Source organism: Hemicordylus capensis, chromosome 2, assembly GCF_027244095.1.
Source record: "Hemicordylus capensis ecotype Gifberg chromosome 2, rHemCap1.1.pri, whole genome shotgun sequence".
NCBI classification, from domain to species: Eukaryota; Metazoa; Chordata; class Lepidosauria; order Squamata; family Cordylidae; genus Hemicordylus; species Hemicordylus capensis.
Window position 1 is genome coordinate 288,129,596 of NC_069658.1, and position 22,743 is coordinate 288,152,338.

Consider the following 22,743-nt stretch of genomic DNA (forward strand, 5'->3'; position numbering starts at 1 on the left):
CTTGCACTTGTTTTTGCTGCCAAAGCCAAAGGTCTCAGGGCAAATGTAAATCCTTCATCTTGTGTAGGATTTTTCAGCAGCAAAACCCCAACAATATGTTTCCTTCCTATAGCAAATTGCTGCATTGCCAAGATACGTAAAATTGAAAATGGAATGAATAGCTGTCCTAAATGTATTAAAAGTGAAATATGAAGCTGAAGTGTTGCTGTCCAATGAATGCACTGCAGAGAAGAAGGCTGCTATAATTAGAATATTCTTTAATTAGAGCACACATGCAATAATATACTCTACTTCACTTTGAATTGAGCAGCTGTTCAGTACTAGGAAATACTGTCATCTGTCTTTAACTGATAATTTTTAATGCAGGCAGGGAAAAAGGCTTAATTATAATTCCTTTATGTTCTATTCCTCTGCCCTGTTATTCACAACCCCAGTGTTCGCCATTTTTATTCTGTCTCTCTATGCTTTCCAGTCTACCATGCAATTATGTGATGGTTATACAAGTTACTTACAATAAGGAACAGAAGGCAGGATCCAGACTAGTTAGTCACAACTAAGGGCCATTGAAATAAATGAGACAAGTGAGCATGCCTGATTTCAAAGGAATTTAGTCATAAACCTAAAGCTAGAGGAGGGAAAGGAAGGGTTAAGCAACTGCCCTAACTTAGTCTGGATGCTGCTCAATATCGATCTCCAGCTTTGCAACTGCCGGGTTGGGTTCTGTTACACCTTTGCCCTCATCAAATGGCCATGGTAACTTCCAGATCAATTAGTGAGCACAAGTTCCCAGATCTATCCACATCATTTCTTCTTCCCAGCTCTAGGCCCACTAGACTTCACCCACCATATGTATGTATCCCTTTCTTTCCCTCCTCTCGCATCAGATTCACAATGCTTCCTGTCTCTACCTGCTGTTGCAGAGCAGCAAACGAAACTATCTCAAGTTAGCACGGAAAAGGGAAAAACCTTTCTATCTGCTGCTATTGCAAAAGCGTTGTCTATCAGGTGCTTCTGCAGACACTGAGGCTGTTCTCACGATCAACCCAACCCAGCCTGGGGCAGCCCAGCTGGGCTTAGGCTGGTTGTGAGAAGCAGCGGGACCCCTGCAGATCCCTCCACTTTCTTAACCCGCTTAAGAAACTCGGCTGTTTGCTGAGGCTAAGGGTGCACTTGCACCCTTAAACCAGCTACCAGGTATAATGTGACAGAGAGACGAGCATATAGAGCGTCCGTCTGATGGGAGTATCCCCAGTGTAATGCACGTGGCATGTATTGCATTGTGGGATATCTGCAGGCCAGAACAACTGGATCCCTCCGCCATGCTCTGTGCCTCACAGAGCTGCATGGAGCAGGGCTGTCCATGTGGGCATGCGGGAGGCGTGCTGAAGACAAGAGTTTGATCATCTGGGGGGAAGGTAAGTTAAGAGCAGCCTTCCCCCCGTGCCCTCCTAGCCCGCTCCTGGCGATCGTGAGAATCGCCTCACTGGCCAATATTCTGACTAATGAAGCACAGGGTTAATTGACTACAGGTATGTGCCTGAGGTTTGCACGCAACTCCCCAGTCCCTTTACACACACACTGTTGCACAAGTGGGTGAAATTTACCCGCTCTGCCCATACTCCAGAAATGCTCTAGAGGAAAGGAAACACACTGCTGACCCTCAGACACATGCCTCTTACAGAGCATGGGCAGAGCTGCGTTGTTTTTCCCACTTGCACAACAGCAAGTCTCTAGAAGGCCTGGGAAGTGTGTGAGCTTCAGTCATGTCTCCGCATTCTGCTTCATTAGTCAGGATGTCACCACTGATATTTTGTGCACTGGCATGGTCAACCCAGGTGTGAAGGCAAGTTAATATATGAACATGCTAGGTAACTGCGAGAAGTTGCATAATGGGTGAAGGAACTGGGGTTTCTAGACTGGAGCAGACTGTGGGAGATCTAGGAACTATAGGTATGTGGCACAGTTTTAGTCCTGCTCTGTATCAAATTACTTTGTAAGTGTGTCTCTGTGTAGTATGGAAATAATACAGTAGAATCTTCATGCTTGAACATTTGAAAATCTAAATTTTACCCTCCACGGGGAGTCATCTTTAATTAGCACATGTGTGTGCGCGCACACACACACACGTACGTATATATTTCACTTCATGTCTGATCACTCAAAGAATTGGAACTTAGTGGCTCTCAGCCGCATGTCTCAAATGAAAAGGAAGGTGTTTAAGATGAAGTCAGCTGATATGAATGTTATGGCTGTGGTAGCTGGCCTATGGTTACTGTTTTACATATGCAATCTATGCCTTAATGTTGGAATTGCAAGGAGCAATGAATATGCATGGTGGAATAAAGCTTGCTGAAATATTAAAATTTTATATGCTCCATCTTTGGTAAGCTGTGGTGGGACGTTCAAGGTAGCTTTTACAGGGTAAGTTTCCTTTGTAAGAAAGAGTACTGGGACTTATGGTCCCTTTGTGTTAATCCTGCAATTTAGGACCTTGGAGGAAGACAATTCTTCAAGATGAAGTTGTCGGCATTAGAAACCTACAAAGTATAAATTGTATGAGGAGAGTGGCAAGTTAGACTCTGCATGGGAGACGTCATGCAACATACCAAGATATTAAATATTAGCAGCATAATTTAAAATCATAGTGTAGAAAAGATGTAATAATCTATATGTTTTATTTATTTGTATAGCATATATACTCTCATCACTGTGAAGGTCACTATGGGGGATAATTGTGTTCACCCTATATGATCAATGTGAGAGAATTTAGTTACGAATTAGTTAAGAATTCTTAAAGTCTGATGATGGTTTGAGTTGATTCTAAGCCCTTCTCTATGTTATCTTTCAGCTGTGGGTCCAGATTTTTCCAAAACCTTCTTGAAAAGATTATCTCTTGTCAAAGCTGGTGGTGATGCGGCCATTGAGTGTAAGCCTAAAGCTTCCCCAAGGCCTACCTTTACTTGGAAGAAAGGAAAAGAGATCCTAAGAGAAAATGAGAGGTAACCTCTAAACATAACTATTGCTTGAATTAAGGTACAGCTAGAATTATTCCAACTTTCCATGAACATTGGTTTGAAAATAAATGTGGAAAGCAAAAACATTCAACCTGAGAGAGCCAATATTGATTCCTGCCCTCACTATACCCTGTTACATCACCCTGCATCTTCACATATTTTAAAGAGCAGTACTTTTCAAAAGAACAGTACTCATGTTCTTTTGAACTACTTCAAAAGAACAGCAATCGAGGAGAGCTCCTAGGAGAACATGGAACCTGCCCTGCACTTTTGGTCAATTCTTTAGTGTCTTGGTAAGCAACGATTTAAGGTTCAGATGGACAATTTATTTATTTTATTTATTTAGTACATTTATATACCGCCCCATACAAAAAAGTCCCTGGGCCATAAGCCACAATTGCAATGTGTGGCTTAGGGCAAGCACTGTGGAACAGGCCAGAGCAGAATTGTTGGCATGTTGTTGTTTTGCTTTCAGATGGTATGTCGTCAAACACAAACAAGAAGTAAAAATGTTATCTAATCCAAATACATATTTTAATTTAGTTTAGCTAAATAAGCAGGCATCTGAGAACGCAGTTTTGGAGCAATTACATCAGCACATAGTGTTATGGGCACACACAATGGCATTAAAGTTTGTGAGTTGTCTCACCGGTTATCTGGATGAACTCTGCATTACAGTTTACATAGTAAAACTGGAAACTACTTGCAATATTTCTTCAGTGCTTCTGCACAATGGCATGATAAAATCTTGATATCAAAATAATGCAATGTAACAGAATAATATACATTCTATAACATTAATATATTTAAAGCATTTATGAAAAAATAGCATATATCAGAATTTTAACACTGGCTATTCCAAAATCTGGCTTAACATATCTTAAAGAATTAAAACTGTTAATGTTCTCCAAATAGATGTATTGCACTTACAGTTCTGGATGGGGAAAAAAATACAATGCTTGTATACAGGCGTACCAATCTCTATCAAAACAGTGTAGTTAATATTATCCTAATACGGTATTTGAGACATGATTGTGAATGTGTGCTTTTAAATTCTGTGGGATTTTTAACCATTCATATGTTAATGGTTGCTCCATTGCATTTTGATTCTGCGATATACCCAACTGAAAAAACACAATAGCTGAACTGCAGCTGTAGCTCAATGATAGATCATATGCTTTTCATGTAGAGGGTCTCAGGTTCAATCCCTGGCATCTCCAACTAGGCTGGGAAAAGCCCTCATCTGATACTCTGGAGAGTTGCTGCCAGTCAATTATACTGAGCTAGATGGAAGGAATTAGAAGTAGTACATTGAAAAGAAAGTGCTTCTCTTCCTAAATTATTCTTGGGTGATCAGGATAGTCGATATTGTTTGAAGTTAGTTTACCCCTTGTCTGAGCATAGAAAATTGTGCTTGACTGATTGGATAGTTGCTATTGAATGAGCACATTTTACCCTTTTTGATGGGGTTTTAAAAACCCCATCGGGCAGGGGCATAGTTACTATTGAGCCAGGGGTGGGGAATGAGTGTCCTAGGGCACCAGTTTCCGATGGCTGCCTTCTGCCAGATGGGTGTTCTTGAACCTTGCACCCGGTGCCCCTTTCACAAAATATGTCAGGATGCAACCACTTCTGACGATCTCTATGGCTGTGGTCGGCTCCAATGCTGTACCGGCCACTCTCTGTTTGAGCCAACACAGCCTGGTGATGTCACTGAGCAGATCCCAATCCCAGAAAGAACAGGTGGCCCCCTGAAGGTAGGCACCAGCTACCGTTGCTGCCTCCCAAAGCGGTGGAACTACACCAGACAGGAGCACCATCCTCTGCCTAAGTAGAGCTCTACATGATGCACACACTGCCAGGAGTCTACTTGGGCACAGGAATTATGAGGGGGCAATCAAAGAGGAGGGCAAACAAAAGAGAGAGAGCCCTGTGAATGATTCCAAGAAGAAACAAGGCAGAAAGAAGGTGGAGGGCTGCTCATCTTCAGATCTTGTCCCAGGAACCATTCCAGTGTTGCTACACCCCTTCTATGGAGTCATAAAACAAGAATGTGAGTAAACAGCAAATTGAAACTCTCCTAGTGGCAAAACCAGTAAATATTTTTGTCTCTTTAAATATTTCTTTCTATCAAACAAACACTAGCATTACCACCTTTTCTAGGAGGTGTGTTTGCTAAACTTCCATCTGCAAAAAGAGAATTTTTGTAATAACTTGGAAAATCCTTAGGTATGTAAAGCCTGTTCTTTCTTATCCCAACTTTCTTGACTTTTACAGATGGTTTGCTGAATTGAATATTGTATTCAAGGTCCATTGTGAAAAATAATTATCCTCCTCCCCGACCCCCTCCCAAACCCAAAAAACACACACATCACTGTGCACCTGATCCCTGTGCAAGATATTGGTTGAAACTTGAAAGCAATGTCCCACTGATGCAATGGGACATATGTCCAATTAGGTTTGCCTAGGATTGCAGCCCTTGAGTTGAGTTGAATGTGAGTGTGTAGGTAGTTTTATTTCCTGGAGCTTTTTCACACAGTGCTTTTAGTTTGCATCTCCTCTGGAATGGAGGTTGTGCATTCACATATCCCTCATTTACCCCAAAGTCCCTGTGAGCTGTCGGGGAGCATTTCATACAGGATTTGGGTTTTTCATTGAGCTTTATAGTGTGGCTTGATTGATATCCAGGGTAGAAAAATCCACATTTTGTGTCGGCTTTTTGAGGTCAACTTTGAACTCATAGTAAAGTCTGTTGTCTGAAAATGCTCCTGGAAGACTTGTAAATATCTTCTTTGGGATAAATGTAGAGTGTTGTATTTGGAGTGAATGTCTAAAGACAGGAATAATGGGATTCTTATTGTGCTGCTGGGAATCTTCCTCTGGAGCTTGCCACAGACGGTGAAGCAGAACCAAGTATGATGTTAGATGCTTGCCCAGAAGGCAGAGCCTATCTTGAGAAGAGAGCTTTATTGCTTTAGGTTTCTTATTCTTCTCCTGAAGCAGAGCTACTGTACACTGCACCCTTAATTAATAACCTGCCCTGAAGGTATCTCTTACTGTTGCTTTAAAGCTTAGAATTGTGTTATTAGGTATTTTGCTCTGGGGTACAATTACGTTATTGCAGTCATTAAAGGTACTTCATCTTCATAATAATGGAAATCTTATCTTAGAAACAGAACTGCATCAAAGTAAAGCTTAGAAGCCTTGGTCCAGAAGGTAAATTATGTATTGCCATGGAATAGGTTTAGATACATTATGTGTCTCAAATTCAGCTCTGGAAATAAGCATATTTCCTTCATAGCCATTGATCCAGATCTCTTTGAATTGAAGGGTTTCAGGAATATCTGTACTCAGTGTTGCCTTTCAAAGGCATATTTATAGTGCTCCGAAGAGGAATATTTTCCACAACCTTGGAGAAGCCACTCCCAGTCTGTGAAGAAAATTCTGAGCTAGATAGACCAATGGTCTGACTCAGTATATGGCAGTTTCCTATGTGCCTATGTTCACTGAGGGAGAGTTTTCCCCCATGTTCTAGAAACAAGGCTGATCAGAACTCATGTTCTGACCACTGTGTGAAACAGGATGCTGGACCAATTAGGCTTTGGGCCTAATCAAACAGGGCTGTTCTTACATTCACGTAGTCTACGTATGAATTGCAGATTCTGGCTCTTAACCATGTAAACAATCATGTTTGCTTGTTTCAAAGTAGCCCCCCCCCCTGCAAAAACAAAAAAACACACCACCTTTCAGGCCATGAGGTGTCACAAATCAGCTTACAACATTTTGAAAGATACAGTTAAAAACACAGAAATACAAAGCAACAAGAAGTAAAAGCCGAATAAAAACAGCAATCTAAAATCATCTTTAAAAGAGCAGCCAAGAAAGTTAGCACTATACAATCAACAAGAGCCAGCTAGCACCCTTCAGTATAAACTCAGCAAAACAGAAATGTCTTTGCATTCTCTCCCTCCCAATTCTCCAAGGAGGGGGTCTGGCACTCCTCCATGGTGTGTGTGTGGGGCATTCTACAGGTTTGGTGCCACCACAAAGAAGATTGTATCCCTGGTTGCCACCAACAGAATCTGACACTATGGTGAGTCAGCAAGCTAGGCGCGTGAGGCTGATTTCAAAGCCTGGGGAGGCTTAGGTGGGTGCAAGCAGTCCTTAACTTAGCCCATTCTCAGGTGAAATGAGGCTTTAAAAGTTCAAACCAGCACTCTGAATTGGAAGTGCACTGGTAGTTAGTGCAACGGATATAGGATTGGTGGTTTGCTGTCATCTTGCCATGTACCTACAAGCCATCTGGTGATCCACTAGCTGAAGCTTCAAAACTGTCATCTATCCATCTCCTGAGAGTACCAGTATTTAAAAATTTTTTCTAAAGCTGATGGTTATTGAGAAGAGCATTGAAAAACAGTCACTCAGTGAAAATGTGAGGTAGTCTATGCTGAAGGTTTTGGTTGAAGAATGGTCTGGATGGGCATCCAGGTTTGCAAGAGAAGGACTGCTTCACTATTTAAAAGCTATGCCCTTGGTTAGTCACCAACCTTTGCTGTTGCTTAATGAAATCCCAGAAGATAATCTAGATATCCTTCCTCCCAGTTATGGTACTTACTCAGAGGACACAGTCGCAAATACATGTAAGGCCCCAGCTGCAAAGGACTTATACAACACTCCTTCCTTTCAATCTTTCATCTAGAAGCCAGGGCAGATTGTGTTCCTGTGTGTTGATATTTCTCTTGGGTTTTCAGCTCAGTGATTATGTACTGACAGCACAGGTGAGTCAAACATATTTATTCCCTCTTTCTATGGGCCAATTGCCACCTCCTCTCTCCCTCTTCCCCCCTCAAAACACCACTTCCGGTGTCTGGTCTTCATTTTCCAGAAAAGGTTCTAGAAGTTGATAACCCTTTTTTGAGATTTGCTCCTTGGAAGTAAACCTTCTTTATACATAAGTATGATTGCAACTTAGAAGCCCAAATAGAATAGGTTTCCTTGTCTTTTGAGCAGCATTGTTGGACTATTTTATTTGTTATTTTATGTATTTATCATATTTCTATTCCACTTGATATATGCATCTCTAGGCAGTGTACAAAGTTAAAACATAACAAATGTAAAACAGAATAAAAACAGTAAAAATTCACAAGACAAATAAAAACAATCTCAGGAGATAAAAACACATTAAATAGTTTAAAATTAATTTATTTATAAGCCTGCGAAAAGAGGTGCGTCTTGAGGAACTTCCTAAAAGCAGTCTGAGAATGAGATGCTTTTCTTTCATCATAGAGAATATTCCAAAGCCCCCGGGTGGACACACAGAAGGCCTAGTCCTGAGTCACCACCAAACAAAGCCGTAACCGGACCTCTCCAGATGATCTTAATAAGCAACAGGGTTCATGACAAAGGAAGCACTCTCTTAAATAGCTCGGACCCAAGCCATTGAGGGCTTTATAGGTAATAACCACCACTTATAAACTTACATAGGTAATAAGCAGCACTTGGTATTTCTTTCAGAAACATATTGGCAGCCAGTGCAATTCTTTTAAAATTGGTGTTATATGTTCCCTTCAGCTTGTCCAGGAGACCAGTCTGGCTGCCACATTCTGTACCAATTGTAGTTTATGGACTACATACAAAAGCAGCCCCACGTAAAGTGTATTGAAGTAGTCAAGCCTGGAGGTTACCAGCATATGCACCACAGTTTTAAGTTCATTTACCTCTACAAATGGACATAGCTGACATATCAGCAAAAGCTGATAATAAGCGCTCCTGGTCACTGCCTCAACCTGAGAAACCAGATAGAGTTTTGGATCCAGGAGCACTCCCAAGCTACGTACCTGATCTTTCAGGGGGAGTGTAACCCCATCCAGAACAGGCAGATCTAAACCATCTCTCAGCCCCCCCTCAACCCCAGTCAGCAGCTCTGTCTTATTTGGATTCCGGTTCAGTTTCTTATCCCTCATCCAGCCCATTACTGCCTGGACTAAAGATAAAGTGTGCCATCAAGTCGATTTTGACTCCTGGTGACCACAGAGCCCTGTTGTTGTCTTTGATAGAATACGGGGTGGGGGGTACCATTGCCTCCTCCCGCACAGTATGAGATGTGCATACAGAGCATCTTCCTATATGGCTGCTGCCCAATATAGTACCAGCGGGGATTCAAACCGGCAACCTTCTGCTTGTTAGTCAAGCATTTCCTTGCTGCGCCACTTAAGGTGACCTGCCTGGACTAGCTAGCAGGTCAATACTTTATTTTTTCATTCTATGCAACTATTTGTGTGAGGTCATGGTAAGTGAAATCTGGGGAGCTTGGTTTAGCTTCCTTTAGGCAGTGTAAATAAAACTTCTCAGCACAGAGGTGAGCTTTGGAATTTGTTGTCAGGCTGAACCCTGGAATATGTGTAGTAATCATTCAGAGTAACACCTAAGCATGTGCAGAATGCCTTTTGTTTATCTCACACAACTACAGCCTTTCCCCACACATTTAGGATTCTAGAGCAGGGATTCCAGGGTAGATCACACTTCAGGTGATGTCCTTCAAAAAAAAATCACTGCCTAAATTCAAGCATTTCCCAGACAAGGATTGTCTGTTAGCACCTCCGCAAGTGTAAAGAGCTTCAGTCCACTCACCACCTTCCATGCTCTGATCCCATCTCCATTGCCCCTCACAAACCTGATAGATTCTCTCTGCAACATGAACCTCTGATGGACATAGTTTCTTTTTCCCCTCAGACCCAGCAACCTCTGCCTTTCCCACACCAGATGTTCTCTCTTTCTTCCCATTCCCCACTGGTCCATTCCCCCAGTGAATTCCTAGCATCCCTAGAGATGGGGCTAGGGAAAGAGAGTTACTCAATATCACACCACCATCACCCCCAATTTCCTACTCATGTAAGTACTTCTTATCCATGAAGGCTATTTTGTCACTGCAAGGTGACTGCAGATTGATTCAAAAGGGCAGGAGAAACATAATGATAGTCCAGCTCAGTAACAAAAAAATGAACAGAGCCTTCATCTTCCACCTACCCAAAAGGTTGCTACCTCCTTACTTTAAAGATCTGACAGGATTGGGATTGTCTACCAGGTGACAATGGATCTAGCAATAATGAAACGGGGGGGGGCGGGGGGAGAGAGAGACAGAGACCACCTCAGTAGTTGCAGAATAATTAGCAGTAAAGTACAGAAAAAGCAGGATGTTTTAATATTTAAAAGAACCCAAATTAATAAGCAGTAGTTTGAGTGATGGTGTAGCCATTGGGGTTTTTTTCAGTCTCTCAAGGATTGTAGCTTTCAGCCAACTTTATAGTACAGGAAGCTCTTAGATTCACGACACAATGGGTTCCTGAAAATTGTGTCTTAAGTCAAATCTTAACTTGGAACCAGTGTTCCCTCTAAAAGGGATTCCCAGACATTGTTGACTACAACTCCCATAATTCCCAAGCAAAGGCTATTGCCGCTGGGAATGCTGGGAGTTGTGGTCAACAACATCTGGGAATCCCTGTTAGAGGGAACACTGCTTGGAACCCATTAGGAAACAATGGGCCCATTCTCACAATTAAATGAGAGGGAGACTGGGCGGGAGGAACCAGAAGTTGCTCACCCTTTCCACCCACTACCTTCACAGCATAATGCAGACACTTGCAGACACAGTACTTTCATCAGGAATAATGCAAGTAGTGTGTGAACTGAGATCATGCAAGGGTAAATTGTACCAAAACAGCCTTCTTGCACCATGGGCATGTGTGTTAGAGCCCCACAATGGTGCTGGAGGTTCTGAATTGCCTGAGTTAAGCTGTGAGGCATGTCAGCCACTAAATATAAGAGATCTAACACTTTAAAAGGTTCCTCTTTGCCCTATTAGCAAGGGTATACCATCATACACAAAGAGATTAATTATCATACCAGATATGGTCTCATTTTCAGAACATACAGATCTCGTGAATATTGCTCCCATTGAGAATATTGCAAAAACTGCTCCTAAACCAGACTTCACTTCAGTTAAAATTTCTTTGTACAAGTGCAGGCAAGTGGAAAAAAAATGCTGTCTTCATTTTCGGAATATCCAGCTGTGCATTATGTAGAGGAAATGACACGACCTCATGCTAAGTCTTGCCTCAACATTGCCATTCATCTCTTCCCTGCTTACATCACATCGTTTCTATTGAGCCCTAGAGTTTGCTGCCAATTATCTCCTTTGCCAGATCACATCAAACCCACTGCTTCATCTTGAACAAGCCAATTTATTTTCATAGAATAATGACTGTTTAAAGTGCATACTCACGCGTCATTTTCTAATATTTCACAGTTAGCATCAGCTGACAGTAATGTTCTTCTGCTCTAGAAAAAAAAAGTTCCTTCCATTATTCTTATTTCCAGCTCCTGTACCATTAGTGCACTTTCTTTTGTACCTTTGTATAGTGTGTATATTGTTATATAAGTCTTAAAAAAACAAAAAACCCTTTCCCACTAGCTCCTGAAGCTTGTAGGAAAGACTGCAAAAGTGTCTCATTAAACAGCCACTCACTAGGACTTGCATAATGACTAATTATAACAACAGATGTTGGCAAGCTTCTGTATAAGGGCCTCTTTGTTGCACTCCTGCGTAGTGTATGCTTTGACCTAGATATTCTAGATGTGCTTGCCGATTTTATGGGAATTTTCCCAGTTGATCCCATTATACTTGAGCATTGAAAAGTTCCATGATATAGAAGCACTCTTTGTGCCACAGATCCAGACTGTATTGAGCCTGGGAGGGTTGTAAATGAAACCAAGAGGAAGGCGACCTTTTAAGGCTGACACATGCTTTTATTCCTCTGCCATCTATTAACTATCACTGTACCTAGTTATTAGAAAACAAGAGCACATGTCTCTGATTTTACTCCTTTACCCTTTGAAGGCAGAAGGACATGGTATGAACACTAGCATTTGAAGTCCTTGAACTGAACATCCTGTGTCACAGATTTGCTTTGAGTGAAGGGTGGGCTTACAGGACCAGTTCACATGACAATTATCGTGCAAAAAGCTGATCACATTTCACACTCCCCCCCCCGCCCCCCGCCTGCCAACCTATCATGATAATTACATATGTTATGTAAAAACATGGACATTTGAACCTGCTCTTAGGGCCAAGCCACACATGACATGAATAACGGTACTGCAAGCATTTCTTTTGTAATTTTCTTTTCTTTTCGTTTGTAAATAGGTTGAGAGCCCAATCTGAACTGGGACCTTGGAAGGGAAAGCAGGCTGTATACTTTTGTAAATATGATAATCTATATTCTTTTGTAAATAGGACGAGGGCCCAATCTGGATTGGGACCATGAGAAGGGAAGGAGGCTGTATAATTTTTCCCTATTGTGATCCAGATCTGGATTTCACCCCATCCCCTTCAGGTGCTATTTTACCAAAAACAAAGCCACCCATTGGTGCCAGTGAAAGCTTTTCCCCCTTGTAAAATAGTGGTGGCAAAGTGTTACATACCTTCTAACAATACTGTGGTCCAGATCATGCCCCTATACACATACAATAGTCCTGGGGTGCCATGATTATGTCCCTAAGGGCTTCATGACCTTCAGGGACATATTCCTGGCAGCCAAATAGCACTTTTAGAGGGAGTGGGGAGATCAGCAAAAATCTCTCCCCCACCCCTCCTGTCCACGTGCTCTTCTGCTCACAACACTTTGAGCTTGGAAGCAGCCTCTTGTGAGAACTCAGCTCCTGTCACATTTTTCTAATGTTGTGGGATACGTGATCCACTATGTATAGTTTGTCCCTTAGTTGATTTGTGTGAGAAAAGCATAGGGTGTGGGGGGGAATCTATTCTAGCCATCTTCATTTACCTGACAAGTGACGAAAAAACCTGACTCACATGTTGTACAGGTGAAACTCGGAAAATTAGAATATTGTGCAAAAGTCCATTAATTTCAGTAATGCAAATTAAAAGGTGAAACTGATATATGAGACAGACGCATTACATGCAAAGCGAGATAAGTCAAGCCTTAATTTGTTATAATTGTGATGATCATGGCGTACAGCTCATGAAAACCCCAAATCCACAATCCCAGAAAATGAGAATATTACATGGAACCAAGAAGACAAGGATTGAAGAATAGAACAACATCGGACCTCTGAAAAGTATAAGCATGCATATGTATTCAGTACTTGGTTTGGGCCCCTTTTGCAGCAATTACTGCCTCAATGCGGCGTGGCATGGATGCTATCAGCCTGTGGCACTGATGAGGTGTTATGGAAGACCAGGATGCTTCATTAGCAGCCTTCAGCAATTCTGCATTGTTTGGTCTCATGTCTCTCATCCTTCTCTTGGCAATGCCCCATAGATTCTCTATGGGGTCAGGTCAGGCGAGTTTGCTGGCCAATCAAGCACAGTACACTGTATACTTTTCAGAGGTCCGATATTGTTCTTTTCTTCAATCCTTGTCTTCTTGCTTCCATGTAATATTCTAATTTTCTGAGATTGTGGATTTGGGGTTTTCATGAGCTGTACGCCATGATCATCACAATTATAACAAATTAAGGCTTGACTTATCTCGCTTTGCATGTAGTGCGTCTGTCTCATATATCAGTTTCACCTTTTAATTTCCATTACTGAAATTAATGGACTTTTGCACGATATTCTAATTTTCCGAGTTTCACCTGTATGTTCAGAATTAAATTAGTAGGTTTTACAAATGTTACAAAGCAAAATTTGCTGTGTGGAGATTGCCTTTTACAAGATTGTAGCTACAAAATGTTGACATTTTTTAAATGTTGACAAAACATTAACAGCTGTAACATTTTAAATAGTAGACTAGAAAACACTAAGCAGGACACAGCTTATTTTCTAGGATTTTGAGTTACAGTATTTTTTGCTTTCAAATTAATTCTTTTAAATTATCTAAAAGGTGAAAACCAGGAATACTCATTGGGATACTCATGTACCATCAGTGCTGATGCTACAATTATACTGGCAGATGGCTCACTTGAAAACTCTTTGAAGAGTTGTAAAACCCCAGAGAATACCACTGGAGGTCAAAAGTACAATAGGAGGTCCCAACCAATACTATCTTGTATTAGTCGGAGTGCATGTCAGAAATGAAAAGCAAGGAGTACTTTTCAGACAATCTCAGTTTTCTTTTTGAGTATACTGTAGAGCAGGAATTCTCAATGTTGGCTCCCCAGATGTTATCGGACTTCAACTCCCATAATTCCCAGCTCCAGTGGCCTTTGGTTGGGGATTATGGGAGTTGAAGTCCAATAACATCTGGGGACCCAATGTTGAGAATCCCTGCTGTAGAACAGAAGTGGCTTGTCCTACGACCTGGGCAGGGCGGGGTGTGTATGTGTGCGCCAAATAATCCACAGCTGCCTCTCCTTCAGGAAGCTATGTTTGCTGTTCTCTCTCCCCTCCTACCCAGCCTCAGCTTTAAAGAGAGCCATGCTGCCTGAGGCTGGCTATTAGTCAGGTAGAGCTGTGCAGGCTGGTCAGTGCTTAACCAGCTATGTGGCTCTACCTGACTAATAGCCAGCTTCAGGCAGTGTGGCTCTCTGTAAAGCTGGGTCTGGACTGGACAGGAGAGAGAGCAACAAATGGAGCTGTCAGGAAGGAAAGGCAGCCGTGCCTTGCTCGGCCTCCCCCTGTCTTGTTAGAAAGAGCTGCTCCTGCTGTAGAGTAAGAGGCCTTGAGGGAAGGTTCCCCCGCTCCTAGCCTGCCTCTGCCTCTTTTCTTCTCCCTGTTGCACCCTTTCTGCATGCCACTTCTCTCCCTCTGTCTTGTTGAGTGTAGGGATGTGCGCGGTCCGACGCTGGGGGGGTTTGCTTTAAGGGTGGGAGGTTGTACTTCCCTCTCCCGCTGCTTTTCCCCCACTGGCGCTCCATTTTCAATTAAAATCTTTGGGGCGGCAGCAGCCCTCCCTGCCGCCCCTACCCCTTGTTGTCTGCAAAATGTGGAAGTAACTTCCTCGCATGCGTGCTGCCAAAGTTACTTCCTCATTTTGCAGACAACAAGGGGGCAGGGGTGGCAGGGAGCACTGCTGCCACCCCAAAGATTTTACTTGAAAATGGAGCGCCGGAGGGGGAAAAGCAGCAGGAAGGGGAAGTACACACACACACACCGCCGCCCTTAAAGCAACACCCCACCCGGCGATGGCCCATCAGACTGCGGGACCAATGAACTGGTTCGCAGGCCTCCAGCATGGCCTGCGAACAGTTCGTGCACATCCCTAGTTGCGTGTAGCAGAGGCACATGGGCCACAGGAATGTGCTGCCCTAAGGTGACCGGGTGTGGCCCACCTCCTTAGCCTGCTCGTGCGGTTCCAGCCCTTGAATGGTGGCACTGGGGACTCCGTGTGTGATGACTGCTGCTCGGGCTTTGTGATGTTGCAGTGCATCAGGCACTCCAAGTCACAATATATGCTGGTAACCTAGTCCTGGTACCCACTCCAACTCAGGGAGCTTGAGCAGGAACCATCCTCTGGGTAGCCCCCAATCAGTGGCGTAGCTATAATTGAGCGAAAGGGTTCAAAGAACACGGGCCCCCAGCTCCTGAGGGCCCTCCAGCTCCCTCCCTCCCTATTTTCTTCATTGTCTCCCTCACTCTGGGGGGCCGCCAGAGAGAGAGATGAACACGGGCCCCCTCTCCCCCAGCTACGCCCCTGCCCCCAATATAACCATTGCCCAGCCAGATCTCTAACATGTTCACATGCTGCCAACCAGCTTCCCACTAACGCCCTGACTGTTGAGCTCTCACAGCAGCTCCTGCTTCTCTGTCTTGCAGGAGATGGATGGAGCTGGAAACAACAACATCAGCATAGGAAAATCAGTATATGAATGTTCAGAGAAGGACTGAGTGACAGAGTGAAGCCTTGAGGGGTCATTCCTCCCGTGAAAAGCATGATGCTTAATTTAAGGTTATTTAAGCTAATTACACATCTAAGGTGCTCTTTGCGTACAGGGATGGAATGACTGCCGGTTATGACTTTTGTAAACCCTTCAGTGTCCTGCTAGGTGAGGGAAACTATGAGTTTTCGAGCATGACCAAGCCACAGTGCACATAATTGGAAATTATATATATCGGGCTTGTTTGTAATGTTTCTTCCAACAGAGAATTAGCCAAATCATCAGTAATGTGTCATTTCATCATGACATCCTGCCTTGGTGAAGTGAAAAATAGCACTGTGTAAATAGTAATCTGAAGTTTGAATTGACGTTACAGCATTTATCTTTGTTCCTAAAGGCAACCATCTTGAATAAAGTATTTTTACTTTGAGTATCTGGATACCTGACCTGATTTGAATATCTGATCTGAACAGTAGCACTAACTTGAAAGCCAACTTATTTTAACTATTTAAGATCAGAGCAGACTAAAATGAACTAATGTAGCTAAGTCCACTCAGACTGAATAGCCACTGTCTCTATTTTGCCTCTTGTTTCTTGGGGATGCTTTGTTCAGTTCTTTTCATGTGAGTTTCTAGAATTGTCATTCTTCAGGAGTCAGCTCGCTCTTGAGTCTCCAGGACTTAAATCTCCAGTGGGTGGGTGGATGCGTCATCTGCATACAGAATCGGTGCACCACACTAGCATTCTATGTGATGCCTTGCATTTAGACTGGGTGGAATCCAGTCTTCAACTATGAGTAATGGGTGGAGGACTTGAGCAGTAATCTTGGTATGAGTATGGTTATTACGCGTTCTACCTGGGCAAAGAGGCACCTTTTAAAATGGTGATTCTCTTTATTTAGCAGGGGGAGAGTACATATCCACTGACCATATCCACCCCCCAGCACAGTACCGCCAGTGACTGGTGTCTATCTTATGTTTCTTTTTAGATTGTGAGCCCTTTGGGGACAGGGAGCCATCTTATTTATTTATTTATTTATTTATTTATTTATTTATTTATTATTTCTCTATGTTTTGTAAACCGCCAGAGAACTCACGTTTTTGGTGGTATAAAACTGTGATAGATAATAAATAAATATGTAAACCACTTTGGAAACTTTTGTTGAAAAGCGGTATATAAACAGTTGTTGTTAGTTGTCCCAAGTGTATCCCTATTTCCATCTGCAAACTGTTATATGGATTAGAGTTGCCATGCCACCCAAAATTCTGGGTTTCACCCTGATTTTAAGCATCTCACCCAGATTACTTAGCCCACCCAGATTTGCCCAGATTTTACCTTTCATCAAAGAAAGAAAGAAAGAAAGAAAAGCTAAGCTCTAGCCCTTGTAGAAGCAGAATAAAGGAGCAAAATGTGCAGTCACTATTCTGCTTAAAAATTATTTCAAAGTCACTTTACATAATATGCAAATTAGGCACCCAGATTTGGAAAGTCAGAATATGGCAACCCTAATATGGATGGACTTGGCACATCTGTTTTGATGCAGTAGTGTGCTCTGCGTAGACTTTATTTCCTGCTTTCCAACTGCAGCATGCTTGTAGTCAGAACAGCACTCTGCCTCCCAGGTTGCTTGGCCACACCCCCTACACATTCACAGTCATGCCCCTGTTTTCCCTGGTGAAGTGTTGAAGAGTATGGATATCCTTTTTATAGATTTCTGTGCATAGATACAGAGTTTGTATAAAACAAAAGCTGTGCACGTGGATGCATTTTATAAATCATCTAGAGAAAGCAATTACATAAATCATAGGCATTTTGTGGGTACATAGTTGTGAATTATTTTCTGAGCTCTTTTCATCATTAGAACAAGAAGACAATCATTTTACATTCAGGCCTAAGCTTTGAGAAATTCATGTAATGAGTTTTAAATGCAAGGCAATAATTATGTGCCTGAAGGGAAAGTGGGCTGGGTGGGGGAGAAGGAGAAAATGGGATGCAGAGATTTCTAAAGACCTTTTCTAATTCTGCTCTTATGATGTTTTTGACGAGCACTACGTATTATTTTTTCCAGCAGTTTAAAATGTTTCTTTAGATATTTAAGATCTGTGTAAATGTCAATTACAAGTGAAGTGGGTAATCTGTCTTTTTACAATGGGCAGTTTCTGTTGAAACCAAGGAGGGAAAGGTTTTGTTTTCTCAAAGATTGTGCCTTTGGGCTTCTATTCAGATGGCATCAGCTAGAACAAATAAGCTGAGAATGCACTTACTGCTTATGTTCTAATCTTGCAAAATGGGCCTAAATATGGTTTACGTCAGCACTTGATTCATAGAGTAATCTGTGTGTATTATGTATTTTTTATTTTAAAAGATTATTTTTAATTGAACTGCTCTAAAATTTTAGTTGTAATGTTCATGTGTTCTTTCAGTTACCTACTGGAGCGGCTTGCCTTTTCAGTGGCAGAATTAACCATACCAAACTCTGGTTTTCGTGAGCATGCTCTCCTCTGTGTGACTGTTCCCTGTAACCTTGAGGAATGCAGTTATAATTATTCTGTGCTGAAACAGACTTAATGATACCTAAATTATTTCAATGGACTCTAGACGGGCTAAGAGAATTAAGTAAAGTGTTCTGAGATCATCATATAATGTTCATTTTCTCTTTGGAAAAATTGAGCTTTGGGGTGAGACCAGCAAATGCATATTGGATATATAAATACTTAAGAAGAGCAAGTAATGATTTGCCTCAAAGGTAGGATTTTGTAATGTTTTCTGCCCTTGATGACTGTCATAAAACCTTCAAATCAGTCCTTTTGATAGACATGTCATGCTGGGAGTTCCTTATGGCAGTGCTTCCCTATTTCTTCCAGTCACAATTCAAAGTATTGGTTGTTGTGACCTTTAAAGCCCTAAATGGCTTGCCTAAGGGATCTTCTCTCCTATTTTACATCAGAAACACTAAGATTCACAATCATAAAGTGCTACTCTTAAAATTAATCATCTCTTCAAAGTCAAGTGATCTCGGATAAGGTTTTGCTCCAACTGCAGCATTCTAAATTATTGGTTTACTCTTCGGGCCAGTTTTGGGGCAGGGCCTTGGAGTATACAGGGGCTTCTCATTCACCTGATGGTGAAGGTTATAAACAGAAGATCAACTGCAATTTACAACACCAGCAGGGCTCATCATTTATTTTCATTCATTCATTTTGTATACCACCCCAAGCTTTCATCTCTGGGTGGTTTACAGCAACATGCTAGGCATTTGAGAGATCTTGTTTCCAAAACACTGTTGTGGAAGACCATTAGCAGCATTTTTCTTCAAGATCATTGGTTTTGGTCTCAGTTTGCTGCAATAATTATTGTTTGGGGGGTCTCATTGTTTTTGTTCTCAGTGTGAGTGAAGAACACGCATATTTAGAAGTTGTGATAATAATGGCAATGATTTATATCTGGTCTTGGTCAGTATAAGGCTATTGCCGATTAGGGAACTTTTGACATGAAAATGATGGGCAATTAAAAGGGCACTAAAAGAGTAATTTGTGACCAGTTTCTACAAATCTAGTTACTTTTATTTTAATAATGCTTTGGGTTTGGTGTCATTAGCTGGCTGGCAAATTATGCTGCAAAATAAATCGCTTCTTGGTGGGCTAGGAGTCCAGCTAGATATTGAATGGCTTCCTAGTAGCTCTTCTATCACCTTCTAGAGGAAGATATAATTAGGAATCTTGTTAAGACTATCCAACCAGAGGGGAGGGCTGAAGGTAGCATCATCCAATCCACCTGTGAGAGGTATCCATGTAAAGAAAGGGCCATTTACAAGCAGCTGCTGTTGGAGAGAAAAAAGAGGCTTAATATGATATTTGGGGCAATGCCTGGAATATATAAACTAGGCAAGCAGATTAGCAGTATCTTTGAAGGTGCAGGGGTGTATCTCTGGGAACATGATGTAACATGTTGTTGTACTTTTAGAAAGTTTCTCCTCTTCCAGTTTCACCTAATGCTCAACTCATTTGAAGGAAGCCAGAATCCAGATAATACTGTATCACTCCAAATAGTGCTGCTCACCATTCAAAGAAGTGAGGCTGAAGGATGCATAACAATGGGTCAGTTCAGATGCCATCTAGAACTACAGATAAATCTTGGTTTGTTCAACTTCCTTGAGCCTCAGGAGTGCATGCTCCTCCTTCTTACCAGTTGCAGTTAAAAACAAACCAAGATCATTCATGGTGTCCAGACTGGCTGATCTCAGTTTACCCTAACAAATTTGCTTGAAGTAAGTCAAGATCTGAATCCAAGGTATGAAAATATCAGATCTCGGTTTATTTAAAGCACTTTTGTTTGAATGAACTAAGACTGGTCAGTTTGGGCATTGTGATTTGTCTCGGTGTGTTTCTAACCATGCTTAAAAAATAGAAACCTTCTGAACTGCATGCTCCTGAGGCTTGAAAACATTTCACAGAACCAAGATTTAAGTGTAATTCTGTGTGATGTCTGAACAGGCCTATTATGTACAGTTCAGAGCAAAGGCAACAGGATTGTTCTGTTCTTTTTCAGATTTAGCATCAATATATTATCCTTTGGGACTCTCAAAATATTTTACCCTGTGTTTACCTCTGTTATCAGCAGCTTGTAACTTTGCAGTTTGGTCTTCCTTCTAGATAACCTAGTGATATTTTAATACTAAGATTTGGCCTCCATAATGCTATAACTACATGAAAATCATTAACAACTATAAATACTTCCCCTCAGCCCTTTCAAGATGATGTTCCATCAGTTTCACGCTTGCCTTGAAAATGCATAATTGCACTTTAGGGGGAAAGTTCACATGAAGATTCAACATAGCTTTCCTGAGTAAACAGATATTAATAAATGCTATTATGAAGCACATTCATTTGGACAACTGCTTAACTGAACTTTTGGCTGCATGCAAAAGTAAGAGAAGAAAGACGCTCCCTTTTAGTGGGAAAATTATGCATTTTCTTTAATGGTAGTTATTAACATTTTGCAACCTGCCAAAAATCTAGCTTATGCCTATCTCAGACTTGGCTACAGGGTCCCTGGTGAGAATACTGCGAATAGGTTGTAGGCAGCAATTTGCTACTTTGAATGAAGTGCATTTAACATTCTGTATGAGATTAATATTAAGAATTAGCTATGAACTGGTGAGATGAAAAAATCTAATTGCCCATTTTTCAAATGCAATAGGCTAAATGCAGCTCTGTGTGATTGGCAATTATAAAGACCTCCTGAAGTTTCATTTTATTTTAACTTTATTCTTCTCCTGTGGCCTTGATGCATTCCCAAAGCCACCTTCCTCCCAGTCACACAGGATTCCATTTACCTCTGAGTTTTCTAAGCAATTTACCTCTCACAAAATTGAATCGCTCTTCTGAGTGATTGTGGCTCACAGTTGCTAATTATACAAGTCCAGTTCTTCACTTTAAATTGTCATTTAAGACCATTCCATGTGATAACGGATTTCCCTGTCATAATTATATTTCTGAAACAAATGTATCCCTCTCACTCTCAGAAATGGCTTTTATTGAGTTGGGGGAAAGGGACAGTGCAGATGGCAAGGATCTTTGCACCCAGACCCAAGGAGACACGGATGCAGTTACTTTTGGTAAAACTGGCCTCTTTGTTAACATTCCAATTGCAGTGGACTTGTTAAGGCATTTAGCTGGGATTGGCACTCCACCCCCTCAGTGCGGGCACTCACAGGTCGGCCACGCGTGTGGCCACCTTACTCTAAGGCCTAGGGCGCTGGCACTTTGGCTCAAGGTAATTTGACTGCTGACAAGCGGGAACGCCCTTCTCAGCCGACCTAATGTCAGGTCCCTGCTGTCGGCACTATCCCTCCGACGCTGTCTAGCCATACGGAAGGAAGCCGCCTAGAGTGGGATAGGTGTTGAGCTGCATCCCCGATCTGTCAAGCCTCAGGGGATCAGCGCCTCCTAGTTGAAGCCCAAAAGCTTACCTAAGGTGCTACACCAATTATTTCCCAGTTTTTACCCGCACTGTACCTGCCACAGCGGGCATTAGCCTAGCTTAACGCCCTGCACCCCACCGGCCCTTCAGGACCATTGCCAATCCCAGCCTCAGTCATCAATGAGCAGCCGCATCCCCTCGGGTGAAAGGTGCACCCCATCACCCCTGTAGAGTGCGGGCTGCGACAAGAGTATGTCATCGTGCGGTATGCAACCACACCCCCGGTGACCAGAAAGCGTGTCATCGCCACGTTAACTCAACCATCTAGCCCTATGATCTTGTTCTGCTAACTTGCCCCCCCCCCCACTCTACGCTGAGGGATGTCAGACAAGAGTATAACCATCTCCAGGACCCGGCGCAGCTAGATTCTCCGCAGGCCTGGCCACATGCTCGTAGCCGGCCTGGGAGAATCACCCACACTCGTCCTCTCTCTGCAGCTCCGAGAGACGGACTGGGCAGGTGTCTGCATGCAGGCCGTGGGCCTGCTCCAGCCCCGCCCCCAGGAGGACGCCTGACCAATGGGAGTCAGCTCCCAGCATCACGTGCTCCTCCTGGGGGGCTGAGGCAAACGAGCCGCGCAGCCTAGAGCGGCTGCGATCAGCTTGCTTTTCAGGGCTCTGTAGATCTTTTATGTAACTACTCCTGCTTAGTCACAAGAGAGGAAGGAATTTGTCCCACAAATCATGCACATCAAAATGCACATGCAGCCTGGCAGTTATATATCAGTGTAAATTGGATCATGCATACCTCTTTTTTTTTGTGGAAGGGGGGAGGCATCTTTGCACACAGATAAACCAGATTTACTCCAGTAGAGGATATCAGAAGTGCAGCAAGAAACTGCGCACCGGTTGCTGCTCTTCTCTACATGTAGTGATAATGGCATCATGATCAGTGATGTCAGATTCAACGTGCT

General features: G+C 42.5%; 1 protein-coding gene across 11 annotated transcripts in view; it reads left to right on the forward strand.

Annotated features, from left to right (window-relative positions):
• Positions 1–22,743, forward strand: part of LOC128343611 (contactin-4) — a 920,791-nt gene that overhangs the window by 754,910 nt on the left and 143,138 nt on the right. For all 11 annotated transcript variants that reach the window (XM_053292988.1, XM_053292986.1, XM_053292991.1 and 8 more), the window contains one exon: positions 2,849–2,999. In XM_053292988.1, coding sequence (XP_053148963.1) covers positions 2,849–2,999 — 151 coding nt within the window. The remainder of the gene's footprint in view (positions 1–2,848; positions 3,000–22,743) is intronic.